The 14,591-nt window shown below is 33.5% G+C and overlaps 1 protein-coding gene across 7 annotated transcripts in view; it reads right to left on the bottom strand.

Annotated features, from left to right (window-relative positions):
• Positions 1-14,591, bottom strand: part of LOC125061117 (cell wall protein IFF6-like) — a 73,475-nt gene that overhangs the window by 3,114 nt on the left and 55,770 nt on the right. Inside the window, exons 1-4 of one of the 7 annotated variants that reach the window (XM_047666341.1) lie at positions 11,335-11,472; positions 10,097-10,124; positions 8,131-8,832; positions 7,735-8,052 (exon numbers count right to left, since the gene is read on the bottom strand). The exons of 1 other annotated variant lie outside the window; for it this stretch is intronic. In XM_047666341.1, the coding sequence (XP_047522297.1) occupies positions 8,048-8,052; positions 8,131-8,832; positions 10,097-10,124; positions 11,335-11,376 (777 nt within the window). In that variant the 5' untranslated portion in view covers positions 11,377-11,472 and the 3' untranslated portion in view covers positions 7,735-8,047. Of the gene's footprint in view, positions 1-1,129; positions 1,197-7,734; positions 8,833-10,096; positions 10,125-11,334; positions 11,500-14,591 lie in introns of those variants that run through there. 5 more of the 7 variants (XM_047666335.1, XM_047666351.1, XM_047666340.1 and 2 more) reach the window with 5 other exon arrangements.

The raw sequence follows: 14,591 nt of genomic DNA, 5'->3' as shown, positions 1-14,591 counted from the left end.
CAAATAGCCATGGAGCGAGAGTAGGGAGCAAGCAAGTGAGAAAGATCGAGAGAGAGAGTGAGATAGAGCGAACGTCGCATCACGCACAGTGCCATGGAGCGAGAGGTGGGAGAGAGCTATAGTGAGAAAGACTGAGAGAGAGAGAGAGAGTAAGGAAGATCGAGAAAAAAACACGCTATTGGTTGAGGTATTCGTTTAGTAGTTACATATTAGAACTTTAGATGGCAATTCTGTCGCGTAACTTCTTGTGCAATAAACGCAGATTTTGATTTATTTATAATATGATTAGCACGTATGCAGTGTGTAAACAGTGTGAATATACATATACATGGAGTGATTATATACTGGTACATGATCACCTATTGGGGCTTTTACCTTAGTAATAATTAATTTACAAATAAGTTTCACTTCTGACATGTGTACTTTGTACGCACGCACTTTTTTTTCTCTTCTCTCGTTTGTTGTAACGTAATCAAAAAAAAAATACATTGACAACATTGGCTACCTCCCATGTTAACATAAAGAGAAGATCATGGTGCATTTCATACGCTCATTCAGAAGCAACTATATATGACGAGAAATTTGAGAAGTACTTTCGAATGAAAAAACGAAACATTAAAAAAATGTTACATATTTTAGAACCCAAACTTAAACATGGAGATACAAATATTCGCAGTAGTATATATCTTATTTATAATTCCTGGTCGACTTCAATAATTATATAATATAGTATTGCGTTGTGCGTACTGCTTAGGTAGTCGGCACGCGCCGGGCGTAGGCCCGGTCTCGTGTACGTGCGCTCATACACTGCCGTACTCCACTGCGCATCGGGCCGCGTGCGTAGACGCAGCGAGCACCGTGCTCGGTTGCGCGGAAAGCCGGCGCTAGCGCTGGTCGTGTGGTTGGCGTCATACTATTATAAGTGTCCCATACAAAACTGTCAACCGGACATAGACCCGGTTTTTCGCCCGGGCCTAGATCCGGCGAAAAACTGTCTCGTGGGCATGAGCTGTTATTGTAGTTCTTGTTTTGTCATATATTTAAAGTATTATATACATATTATTAAAAAATATATCGTTTCACGTTTATAAATATTACGAGATGAATTAATAAATATAAAATAACTTACGCTTAAGACGAAGAGCGCGAAAATGGAAATCATTTTGGCCATAGGACCGTGGTATCCGTTAAAGATCGTAACCCAAACTGATTTGATTACAATTATGTCGAGCTTTTATACTTATTTTGCGACAGAACAAACAAAATAAAATTTTAATATGCAATAAATGATCAACTACTGATTGAATGCTAAGTGTGCCTTCCGTTAGTCAAAACACACTTAAAGTACGTGTTGTTTCTGACTTTTTTGGGTATCTTGTCTCCAGGGAATACAAATATGTACGTTATACCAAACCGAGTTGTTGTTATATTTGTCTACCTTATTGATTCACTTATCTAAATATATATACCTATAGCAGTTCGTTTGTTTCGCTAAAACTCGATAATGGCTGGACTGATTTGGCCAATTATGGTCTATAAATATTCGTGGAAGTACAGGGCAGGTTTAAGCAGTGGGAATCATAAATCATAAGTGAATAAGAGTAGCCTTCCGAAATTGGTGTTTCATAGCTGTAGTATCAGGTCCGATCTCTTTGTTTTACTCGTAATTTAAAAAATTGAATTAAGTATCGACACAAATATACGTAGGTGATACGAAGTTCACCGGGTCATCTGGTTAAACAATAAAAAAAATTGGTCCTCCAAATATTTTGTAAAATCGTTGTTAAGAAAAATTGGATAACAACTCTTCTGTTTCTTTTGGATCCTGACTGGACATTTTGACATAAAAAGTATATAGACAAACTAATAATTAAAAGAAAAGCTAAAAAGTTTAGGCGATATCGCAGGAGACCGAGGTGGCAGGAGCTATTTCGGACAAAGAATTAGTCTAGCTATTGAAAGGGGAACGCTGCCAGTCTACCTCGGGCTCTTTTTAACAATATATATGTTACATTTTATGATTTGAAGAAATTTCTTGTTAGTAGTCTTCATTACTGAAGGACGTGCCTGTCTTGAAAAGCCCTAACCGATACGTCCACTTGCAGTTTCCACACCGCTCACACAGCATTAGGGATGTTGTGACCTGAAGCACCGACTCCTCCAACCATCACGTCTCCATACCATTGCCACTTTGTCGAGACTGTGGTTCTCTCCTGGCAATATGGCCACAGTAGAACCCGTTTGTAAATCATAGTTGACAGTCTTGTGGTGATCTTTACTTGGTTGAGAATAGACTTCTTGGTTCTTCTTGCAATCCATGGTATATGCAACATTCTTCTTCAAGACTACATCTCGATTGCCTTTTTTTTTCGGTGCGGAAGAAGTTTATTTAGTAGAAGAAAAGTTTATGTTTCATAAAATTGTTTTATTTTCTTATAGATTTATAAAAATCGTGAACAGCTTCATAGCTATTGGAAAGTTTCGGCGATGGAAACACATTAAACATTTTCATTGTTTTAATTATTTTTGTAAAAAAAATTAAAATATATAACATATTCTAAATATGTATATACATATAAAAATAAACAAGTTATCAACCACTCAACAACCTTGAAAATCACATTTCAAACTTGCCTTAAAGTGGTCGGTAATACCTGTGTACCCTTACTTAAATAAAAGGACAAAATAAAATGTGAATCAAAATTTTTAGATTTGTTTAAGTGTGCGTGACATGTTTAGGTGTGGATGCACTTGTGTGCGTGTATACAGTACACAATTTATTTTGCGGGCTACTCGATTGACGCAGTTGAATGGATCTGGTTAGCGCTGCTCCTCCTTTTTCCAGCTTATTTTCCTAGTAAAGTAAAGTAAAAAATCTTTTATATATAACATAATGTTCACTTATGACTGACAGTAAAGATTATTAAGTGTTGAAGAGAGCATAAATAAAGTAAAACGATCACTTGCAAGATACTTCCTGTCTCCGTCAACGTACATCAAAAACAATTCAACATTGTCTTTGGTTCGATATACATACCAGAATTAAGAATTTTGCAATCTTTCCGACATCGAAAAGCTATGTTTCTTAAAGTTATTTCACAAGTTATTCGTAATAGATGACTTTAATAAGATTAATGACATATTATGTATAAAAATATAAACAATGCATAACAATAAACCTTTAACTAACTAACTAACTTAATTATAACAATAACCTAACTATAATATATAGTATAATAACCAACCATAGTACGAGTCCATTTAGGCAAGGCTCAAAAGATCCTGGCAGCGTTCCCCCTTTGTTTAGTCGTATTATACGTTATATATATACTAGCAGTCCGGCCAAGCGTTGCTGTGGCTAAGGTTTTTGTTATATTACAAAGCAGTAAACTATTCATGGATAACGGTAGGAGAACACCGGTCATGGGGACCACCATGCTTTATTGGTGGTTATGCCATTAAATTGTAGCTTATGTGAAACGTTGGAACTTTCAACACAGCGCCATCTGTTAGAATTGTGACTATTATTAAATAATAAACAAATATTCTGCAATAAAATAATTTTGCGGGTATACATTGAGATGTAAGCTACCCTTTCTTCTAAGTTAGATCAAACTGCACACGGTGTGCAAATTTGATTGATATCGGTTCGGTAGTTTAGGAGTCCATAGCGGACAAACAACGTGACACGTAATTTATATAGGTATATTAAGATATTAAACGCACATCTTTTGACGTGGAAAAGATAATAATGGGGTGTCCAACGAAAAAAACCTTGGAATTTCAAGAATGGCTTTTAAAAACCGTTAGATTTTTGATGGAACTTATACAATTTTTTTTTTTTTGTATTCTTAAAACAAGCAATAACTTTTGGTTAGGTTAGGTTAGGAATATTCCGACAGCTGTATTCTACAATCCATATTCTTATTCATTTATTTGTACAGTGTTATATTAGCATACTGGTATTATTGCAGCCAACGGTTATTCAAGCTCCATTTTTATGTAGGAACCTAAGGAGAAGAAGAATTATAAATGTTCCCAAGACGAGCTTATTAATACCCGTAATAAATATTTGGCATAAAAATAGGTTTGCTTTATTTTAGTACCACCAAAGATAATTAAAGTAAATAGATAAATCATTGCTAAGGAAAAGTTGTAACTCTGGTGACAATATAAAATTTTGACGATGAATCCAGAAGCGATATCAAAACACAAATATTCAGACTATAAAATATCGCTTTGAAAATCTTTCCTACGGCCTGCCTTGCGATTCTGTAACTCACTTTTCGAACTCTCACAGCGGTTTTCGCATCGGCGGTCGCGCTCAAATCAGTTGTGAAGCAATCATTTTATGATTTGAGTAGTGAGTTCGAAAAGTGAGTTACAGAATCGCAAGGCTGATGCCTAGGCGAGGTTGCCAATCTTTGAATAGCGACAACAACACGCAAGTGCGGCAACGCCACAAACGTAGGTATATGATTAAGATACGACACTTAAAGATTTATTGAATTATTAAAAAGTAACAATGACAAAGGATATTGGATATGGTAATTAATATAATTGGATAATAATATTGTACTGTATACACTGGTCAATATTAACTTTCATACAATGGCAATACTATTATCATAATTATTATATTAATTAACTGACATTGCTTTGTATACTTTTAGGTCTTGGGTTGAAATAACAATATTATAAGTTATGTTAATTGATATATTGTAATTAAGAGGAAGACCTCATTTGGACTTTTTTTTAATTCGTTAAAAACATTATTTCTGTATTAGCTATTCTTAATTAATTTATTTAAGTTATTTCTATTAAAAAATACTTATATTTATTTACATTACTAGCGGGCCCGACAGACGTTGTCCTGCATGATATTTCAAGCGATTAGTATACTAAACATAGTATTATAGTACCGACAGCAGCGCCATTTACTGGGCTGATTTGTGAATCTAAACCATCTAGGCCGATCCAGCTCTTTAAGAGGAGTTCCGTGACATACACACGTATTGAAGTGTGCTGATCTATGTAGTTATAAGTATAGTCTATTACATATTTTACCTTTTTTAAATAAATTTATTAATTTATTTTATATGTATTCTATCTATATGTTCGAAGCATTTGTTTTAAACGATATTCGTTTTTCCAGCACGCATTCTGTCAATGTTATGTCAAACGCCATAAGGTTACTTAAAAAAGTTTGAATTGTATGGTGGTTAAAAATTCTTCAATTTTCTTATTTTTCGCGCAAGTTGAGTTACTTGAGTTTTTATTTAATTTATCGATTTCAAGTAAAAACAACGCTTGTGTGTATGGACTTCATGTACTTCAAACGTTTCCATTCCTACTGCATATGTTGAATCTGCAAAGTACTTTAAGAGTAATGAGGGAGTAAGAGGGATGCAAACATAATTATTGATAAAAGTTCATAGTTTACTAACCTTTCTAGAACGCAATCTGTAATGTAATTTTGAAAAATCTATAATTTTCATACAAATGCAGTTACTTATAATATATTATTATTTTTTTTAGTTTCAATTAGTAAATGTAACATTACTATTGTAACAGTTTTTTAGTATTTTTTCTTCGTGGTTGATTGGCTCTATATTATGCTTTAACTGGCAATTTGATTCCTTTGCTACATTAGTTTAATTAACAATATATACTTTTGTCTCTTTAAAGTTTAAAAAATTACCGTCGGTGTATTCATTTACTAAAAATAAACAATGTCAGTACAAATTTATATTTAAAACAAATCTTTAGCCGTCTCGGCCATGATTACACCCGCCTCCCCTTTGCCGTTTGCCCTTCACTCTGATTAAATTATTTATCTATAAATTTGTGGACATCTAGTACCCAGTAAGTAGCATGTGATATTGATGATGACTCGAAACTTCAAACGCTGATTTGTATTAATGCTTTCTAGCGATACCTATTGAAGATTTCATGATTTGAATCCGAAATACATAATACAAAAGTTTAAGCAATAATTGAATCTGGAAGTTTTCGCTAAATTAAATTCGCTAATTTTTCAAACAATTACACTGTACATAAAAGCCAAAAACGGAATACACATTAAAACATACACAAGGCACAGTTTCACCTATACAAATACAAAAAAATAAAAAAATATACAAAGAATATATGTATTTATATTAAATTCTAAGTTCTAAGATTCATTGTTCATTATAATATATATTTAATATAAAGGAAGAATAACAAAGCCATTATTAATAGAAGATACCAGAGTTTTTAAAATTATTTTAAAAAAAAATTTTAGTTACATTAAATATATCTATTTGCTGGTAATTTGTGTTATAATCTGAAGGTATACGATACATGACTGAGTTACGTAAATAGTTTGTATTAGACCGAGGAACTTTAAATAGTTGGGTTTGCCTTGTATTGTATGAAGAAGGGGTGTGAAATAGTAAAAGCGACAATAAGTCAGGACAGTCAATTAAACCGTTGCAAATAGCGTGTAAAAACATAAGGTCGTATTGTTTGCGTCTACATTCTAATGATTGAATACCAAAGTACTTGCAAGAATCCATATAGCTACTATACTTTCGGAAATCCTTAAAACTTAAGAAACTTTATTTGAATGTTCTCTATTGCTTCAATGTATTTCTTGTAGATTGGGGACCAAACAGTGCATGCATATTCTAGTGTACTCCCAACAAAACCAAAATACAAGAATTTTATACATTTTATATTCTTAAAAGATTTGCATACTAGTTTGACGAATCCAAGTTGTTTATATGCTTTTTTCTGTTATATTATCTATATGTTCTGAGAAAGACATCTAATCATCTAGTACAGTGATTCCCAAAGTGGTCTATAACGACCCCTAGGGGTCTATGACAACCTGCAAGGGGTCTACGTCAGTGAAAAAAAATTTGGGGGTCCATGAAATGAAAATGGGGGTCCACGATAGTGGATCTCAACACATACACTGATAGTACCTATTTACTTACACCATACTATCTTATAATATCAAAACATATACATTACAAACAAACAGATACAAAGTTTTAGTTTGAGTAGATTTAATTTAATTTAAATTCAATTAATAAATGTATAAATTAACGTGTTTTTACTTTAAGTTTTTAACACTAAACTTCACTACAGTTAGAAATTTACATGAAAATTAATATCAGGTAAGTAGGGGGTCTACCCAACAGGGAAAAATATGGCAAGGGGTCTACAACACAAAAAAGTTTGGGGAACACTGATCTAGTAGTATCCCCAAGTCTCCAACCAAATTCACCTGTTTAATTATTGTATCCCTTATTTTATAACAATTAAAAAGTATTGACCAGTGTATGTACGTAAGAACCAATTGCAATAAATCTTTAAGTATCAAAAGCATGTTTTAGTCGCTATTCAAAGGTTAGTAACCTCGCCTAGGCGTCTGGCGGTAGAAAAGATTATCAAAGCGATATCTCGGGGCGGTTTACTAAAAATTTACAATTACTAGGTAAATATTTGTTGTTTTGATACAGTATCTGACAGCCACCGTCTAAATTTGTAATTATCATGAGAGTTACGGCTTTTGTTTAGCAATGATTTGTCTATTTACTTTAATTGTCTTTGATATTACTTTTACAACGTAACTCTATATTTATGTCAAAACGTAGTGCACCTGGGTGTAAACAATCGTAAGAAATTAATAATTTAGACACTTATGTTGAAATCTCGAGAAGTACAGTAAATTAAAAACAACACTCTTGCTTTATTCATTTATTAATATTTTTGGTTCCATACATAGATTGATTTTTAAATGCTTGCTTACTTATTAATATCGGTTCAGTAAAATCTAAATTGATTGCGAATGACTGCTGGCGTCTCTAAGTAGTTATTGAAGCAAATGCACAGTTTGCCCTTTGATTGCGGGTAAGGTACGATTCAGGGGATGACTGGTTTGATAAATGGAATTTGAAAGCATTATACAGATCTATAGATAGAAATCGTACAAAAATTTAGTCTACCTAAAAGAGCCAGGGCTAGTTCCTCTTGTGCTGGTTCCTGAGCATGAGCCTTAGCCTGGTCCTGAGCATGATCCTGGCTGTGAGCATGATCCTGGGCGCTTGCCTGATCCTGAGCCTGAGCATGATGATGTGCCTGAGCATGAATTTGAACCTGAGCCTGAATCTGAGCCTGAGCATGATGATATGCCTGAGCATGATTGAGAGCCTGAGCCTGATCCTGAGCCTGAGCATGACCCTGTCTCTGAGCATGATCCTGGGCCTCTACCTGAATTTTCACCTGAGCATGATCCTGTGCCTTTGCATGATCCTAAGCCTAAGCCTGATCCTTTGCCTGTGCATGATCCTGGGCCTAAGCATGATTGTGAGCCTGAGTATGATCCTGGACCAGAGCCATATCTAGTTTCTAACGTGTTTCTACTTGCTGAAGCGTAGCCAGAGCTAGATGCAGATCCGTAGTTGTAACTATAACCTACAGATCTATTTCTAGGCGCTCGCCTAAAAATGCGTCTGAAAACGGGGTTTCCAGACGCATTCCCAGTGTAGGTTGTTGCCTGAGCTGTATTTATTGGTATTAGAACATTTGGTACAATGGGCTGAGGTAAGGGCAGTGGGCTTGCTATTGGAACACTTTGTGTTATAGGTATTTGAACTGGAACAGGTTGTACTGGTTGAGTTAAGGGGACTATTGGGACGGGATTGTTAGGAATCGCATGAACGGGGTAGTTGGGATTTTTGACGCCAGGGTAGAACGGAGGAGTTCTATTTGTATTGCCGGGGTAGAAGTTGGATGGATACCCTTGGTATGCCAATGGTGTGTCAGCTGGTGCTGCTGCACCTGAAAAAAGAAAAACGTAACTGAATTCACTAATACAATTTACAAAAAAAATTTAAAGGTTTCAAACTCCTGTTACGTTTAAAATCGAAAAATTCATATTAACACGACGCCTATCAATGTTCTGGCAAGTAAGTATTTATTATTATTTTATTAAAAAACTTAAGTGGAAAGGCCGGCCCAAACAAGATAATAAGAAAGGGAAAAGAAAGAGAGGTCGCCTTCTTGGCCTGACGAGCTTAATGAAGTTGGTGGGGACGATTGGGAGAAAAAGGTTAAAGATAGAGAGAGTTGGAGCCAATTGGAGGAGGCCTATACTCTAAAAGAGGTACTTGAAAAAATTATAATTATTTTAGTATAAAATTTTAGTGTATCTTTTGTAAATATGGAATCATGTTTCAAAGAATAAATAAGGCTTAATTATTATTATAATATTGGACAGACTACCTCATCCATACCTAATGAAGTTTTAATTTGTGGTATTTCAGTTTTCATGTTGTATATTTTTCCATATTTGATAGAAATACTATACTATACTATTTTATTGTCTAGGAATACTAAATATAATAATACTTATATTAGTGTATGTTTCATAATTTTTAATACTTTTTTAGAGTTTTATTCTATTTTTAGGGCCATTTATTCATGTGTTTTATTATTATTTAAAATTTCTGTACTGTTTCTCTAAACATATGCCAAGCTGTAAATCGCAGCTATCGTCTTATCGTGATGATGAAGTCAATAGCCATATCTGAGCGCATCTCCCTCATCGAGGGACTGCTAAACGGTAGTGTATATTTGTGTGAGGGTGCTTCTGTCCCTGGATTGGTTAAACCATTGTGTATTCTCTTACATACGGGTTTCGAAATTAGAGAGAGAGATAAATATAGAGACAATTAGTTTTACTTGACGATAAACAAAAATTGACAAGAAATTATTAATTATATCTCTCGTAACGCTATTTAGCAGATAAAATATTTGTATGAGAAATTTTAGTACATTCTTTAAATTGTCATTGTAAAAAATATTTAAGTTGCCTATGACATTACTTATGGGTTAATGTCTGATACTCTGGTAAGTATATTAAATAAATTAAAATATTTAAAGTATTACTGGTTTAAGACACCAGTCGTTGAACGCTGAGGCGGATAATTGACAATTGACATTTTAAAAATAATAAATAAATTGAAATAATTTAATTTAAATAAGTCAATTGTTTCCTAACTTTGGTAAAAATTATTTAAAAACACGATTCAATTTTATTTACCTTGATGAGCAGCATGAGCATGCAGTATCTGAAATAAATAACAATAATAATCGTAAAATATTTCACAATAATACTAAACATCGAAGTACAACATTTCTAGGTTTGATGCCTAGAAAAACTATATCTTTTTCACAGTAAACACAAAAGGGTTGATCAGCTGGCCATATGAACAAAGAATTCCTATATTTCAATTATCTTCTAAAAGACTTGCACCAAAAATTGTACGCGATTATGTAATGGCCAATATCCAGTAACAAAATATCAACAATATCCCAAAATGTGTGGGGCCATGGGGCCAGTGTAGTATTGATTTAGAAGGCACAGAACAGATAAAACAGGGAAACAGATAAATGCATCAGCCCGAATACTTTGAAACAAATTAAATTAATTCGTCAAAGCAAACCTGATTTTTTCTAGCTACATAAATCGCTAGAATTAAACTTATCTATTAACTTAATATAAAATAACATAACAAAATCCCTCCAAGCTCCATAAATTTAAGAAAGAAAGAATTATGTAAAAGGTATCTATTTAAAATTGTTTTTGAAGAGAAACTTCTTTAGGCGACTGAGGGTAAAATTTTTTAGGGATGAAACGCAATAATAATAATTTTAGCGTCACGAAGATGTGCAGTGTTTTTAGCGAAGAAAAGGGAGAGAGCTATTGAGACCGATTAAGAGAAAGTGAGAAAGGGCAAAGAACGTAGCATGAAGCAAATAGTCATAGAGCGAGAGTTGGAAGCAAGCAAGTGAGAAAGATCGAGAGAGAGTGAGATAGAGCGAACGTCGCATTACGCACAAAGCAATGGAGCGAGAGGTGCGAGAGAGCTATAGTGAGAAAGATTAAGAGAGAGAGTAAGGGAGATCGAAAAAAAATACACGCTATTGGTTGATGTGTTCGTTTAGTAGTTACACGTTAGAACTTTAGATGGCAATTCGGTCGCATAACGTCTTAAACGCAGATTTTTTACTTATTTATATTATCATTACCACGTATACAGTGTGTAAATAGTGTGAATAAAGATATACAAATATATGGAGTGATCATATACTGGTACATGATCATCTATTGGGGCTTTTACTTTTACCTTTTCCTTTTTTTAAAGAAGTTTCACTTCTGACGCGTACTTTGTACGCACGCACTTATTTTTTCTCTCTGTTTGTTGTAATGTTATCGTTTATTTTTAAAGTTTCGTTTATAAAAATTACGAGATGAATTAATAAATATAAAAAACTTACGCTTAAAACGAAGAGCGCGAAAGTGGAAATCATTTTGGCCATAGGACCGTAGTATCCGTTAAAGACCGTAACTCAAACTGATTTGATCACAATTATGTCGAGCTTTTATACGGATTTTGAGACAGAACAAACAAAAGAAATTTTAATTTGCAATAAATGATCAATTAATTACATTACAATTAAGGCTAAGTGTGACTTAGTGTTGTTCCTGACGTTTTTGGGTATCTTTTCTCCAAGGAATTGAAATCTGTATAATTATACCAAACCGAGTTGTTGTTATATTTGTCTAATTTATTGATTTACTTATCTATATATATATAACAATTAATTGTTGTTCGTTTGTTTCGTTATAACTCGATATCTATAAATATTCGTGGAAGTACAGGGAAGGTGTAAACAGTGGGAAACATAAATCATAAGTAAATAAGAGTAGCCTTCCGAAATTGGTGTTTCATAGCTGCAGTAGCAGGTCCAATCTCTTTGTTCTAATTTAAAAATGTCGAATTAAGTATCGACACAAATATATTTAAACAATAAAAAAATTGGTCTGTATATTTTGTAAAATCGTTGTTAAGAAAAATTGGATAACAACTCTTGGGTCATAAATGAACAAAGAGGCTGAAAATAATTATTGTGAGGAGCTGTCAGAAGAAAATTTCGAGTTATATTTAGAATCTGACCGTAGTGCAAAGAAATTGTTTAAGAATAAGAGATACGGTGGTTGGCAATCATTTTGTGCCTCCATTACTCCAGAAGTCAGCCCGTCAGAGGTCTGGCGTAATATTCGTAGATTCGTGGATATTCTAGTTGTGTACGCTACCGATAACCATAGCTGATCAGTTCGTGGATCATCATGCTCTGTACCGGAACAGAGATTTTCTCCAGTATCTATTTCTGCTACTTTTCTGATAACCTTACTGGAAGGCTCCTTTTGTCTTTGCTTTGTTCTTTAAAGTTGCCGGGATTTACCATTTTACTAACTTTCAAGTTATTAAAAACACAGTAATGGGATTTGTCGGTGGTCATTGCTATATACTTATTACTAGGAATAGTTAAAGAAAATGAATTTGGTCTTTAGGGTTATGTGGCGTTGGTAGAGAAACATGAAACATTATATATTCCTTAATATTAACAAGTGGTACTAGTAGTAGGTAATAGCAAATTTACTCAGATATAAGTATATAGAATTAATATCTAAACAATATCAACTCTTAGTTACTAGATAGATGCCTATAATTATCAGCAAGCTCTTCATATAAGTGTTTAGATGTTATCACGGCCAGACGGAGTCTTATCTTGGCTGCTAAATAAGATAGCGTTGATAACATCGTCAATTTGGATTGATAGAGCAATAATTGGTGTCTCTAAAATAATAAATATTTCATTTACGTTCAAGAGTATTTCGAATCCGTTTAATTTTTTTTTTCGATTTTAGTTCTTTGAGAGAGCTTGTCGATAGCTACGTTAAGTTAATTTTCATTATCTAATTATCATTATATATTTTATATATTTTTTTTTAAACCGATCTACTAACTAAACTATTATCTTTCAGAAGAGAAACTAACCGCTTCACGTCATGCTATAAAGATCTTATAGCTTCATTATATTTTAGACCGTCCTTTTCGTCCAAGGTGCCGAATATACGCTTTAAGATGTTTCCTACACCTCCTATCCAGGCACTACGTTTCACTCTATAGTCAATTAGATGTGAGATAGTAGAGAATTACCTATTCATATCTTCGAATCGTGCTGTTAACCCTTCTTTGCATGATTTTTGTAAAATAAATCAGGACATACTCGAATAATACGACGGCCTTTTGTGCCTCTGATGCAAGTTCGAATGCGTTATTGCAATTTACCAAAAACGAGTTAAGTCTCGCGACTCCCATCGTATGACTTAATGAAATTAAAAATTATATTTAGTTCTAATTCAGCCATGGCGAGTGTTGCGGCAGTTTCCTCGTGACGCGAGGGGATTTGTCTTTAACTTCGTTTGTACCTTGCTCGAGTTCGGGAATTTCAATAGTGATTTTGCCTTCTTGAAGTTTTGGCACTTTTGCTGTTGCGATGTAGTAATTGAGGAATTTGTAAACGACAGACAGACAATGACTGAGCCTTAACTTAAAGATAAAGAATTTTATATATAAACAATGATCAACGACTTACTGAATTACTGCGTAGGCGATTGATAACAACGAGACGACATGCAGTAGCATTCCGTGAAGATTAGCGACGATTTATTTCTTTCTTGATGTTTAATTTGATATTCCGTCTGACTATTGTTAATAAACAACAGTCAGTCATAATAATGACTCATTGTTATTGTGTAGTGTTACTATTTTTTTAACATAATTTATTATTAAAGTTAATTGTTTTTGCTATGTAAATGTATATGTTACATTTTATGATTTGAAGAAATTTTCAATATTTGTAGTCATCATTACTGAAGGGCGGACGTCTCCGACTCCTCCTGCCATCACCACTTTGTCCAGACTGTGGTTGTCCAGGTTCACCAGGTGGTGGTTATAAATCATAGTTGATTGTCTTGGGCTGATCTTTAGTTGGTTGAGAGTAGTAGCAGTAATAGTTAAGTTTATGAATATAAAATTGTTTTATTTCCTTAAAGTCTTCATAAAAAACGTGAATGTCTGGTGTGATGGAAGCATTTGATCATATTATTTTTTTTATTGTTTTTTAATATATTTGTAAAAATTAAAACATACAACATATTCAAAATGTACCTACATATACAAATAAACAAATAACACATCCACCTTTAAGTGTGCATGACATGTTTGGGTGTGGATGTACGTGTGTGCATATATACACTATACAGTACACATTTATGTTGCGGGCTACTGAATTGACGCAGTTGCATGGATCTGGTTAGCGTTGCTCCTCCTTTTTCCAGGATATTTTCATGTGTTGAAGACAGCATAAATAAAGTAAAACGATCACTTGCAAGATAGTTCCTGTCTCCGTCAACGTACATCAAAAACAATTCAACATTTGGTTCTACATATTATACATACCATAATGTAGAATTTTGCAATCATTCCGACATCGAAAAGCTATGTTTCTTAAAGTTATTTCACAAGTAAGTCGTAATAGATGACTTTAATAAGATTAAAGTGATTTTTTTCTTGTGAAATTTTAAATTAAATTTAACTCGTATCAGTTAAATAATTGTATGTACAAATAGTTTAATTTAATTGTTTTGTTTATTAATTTGTGTATATATTCCAAAGCATCTGAGT

The sequence above is a fragment of the Pieris napi genome, chromosome 23, assembly GCF_905475465.1.
Source record: "Pieris napi chromosome 23, ilPieNapi1.2, whole genome shotgun sequence".
Taxonomy (NCBI): domain Eukaryota; kingdom Metazoa; phylum Arthropoda; class Insecta; order Lepidoptera; family Pieridae; genus Pieris; species Pieris napi.
This window is presented reverse-complemented; position numbering and strand designations above follow the sequence as displayed.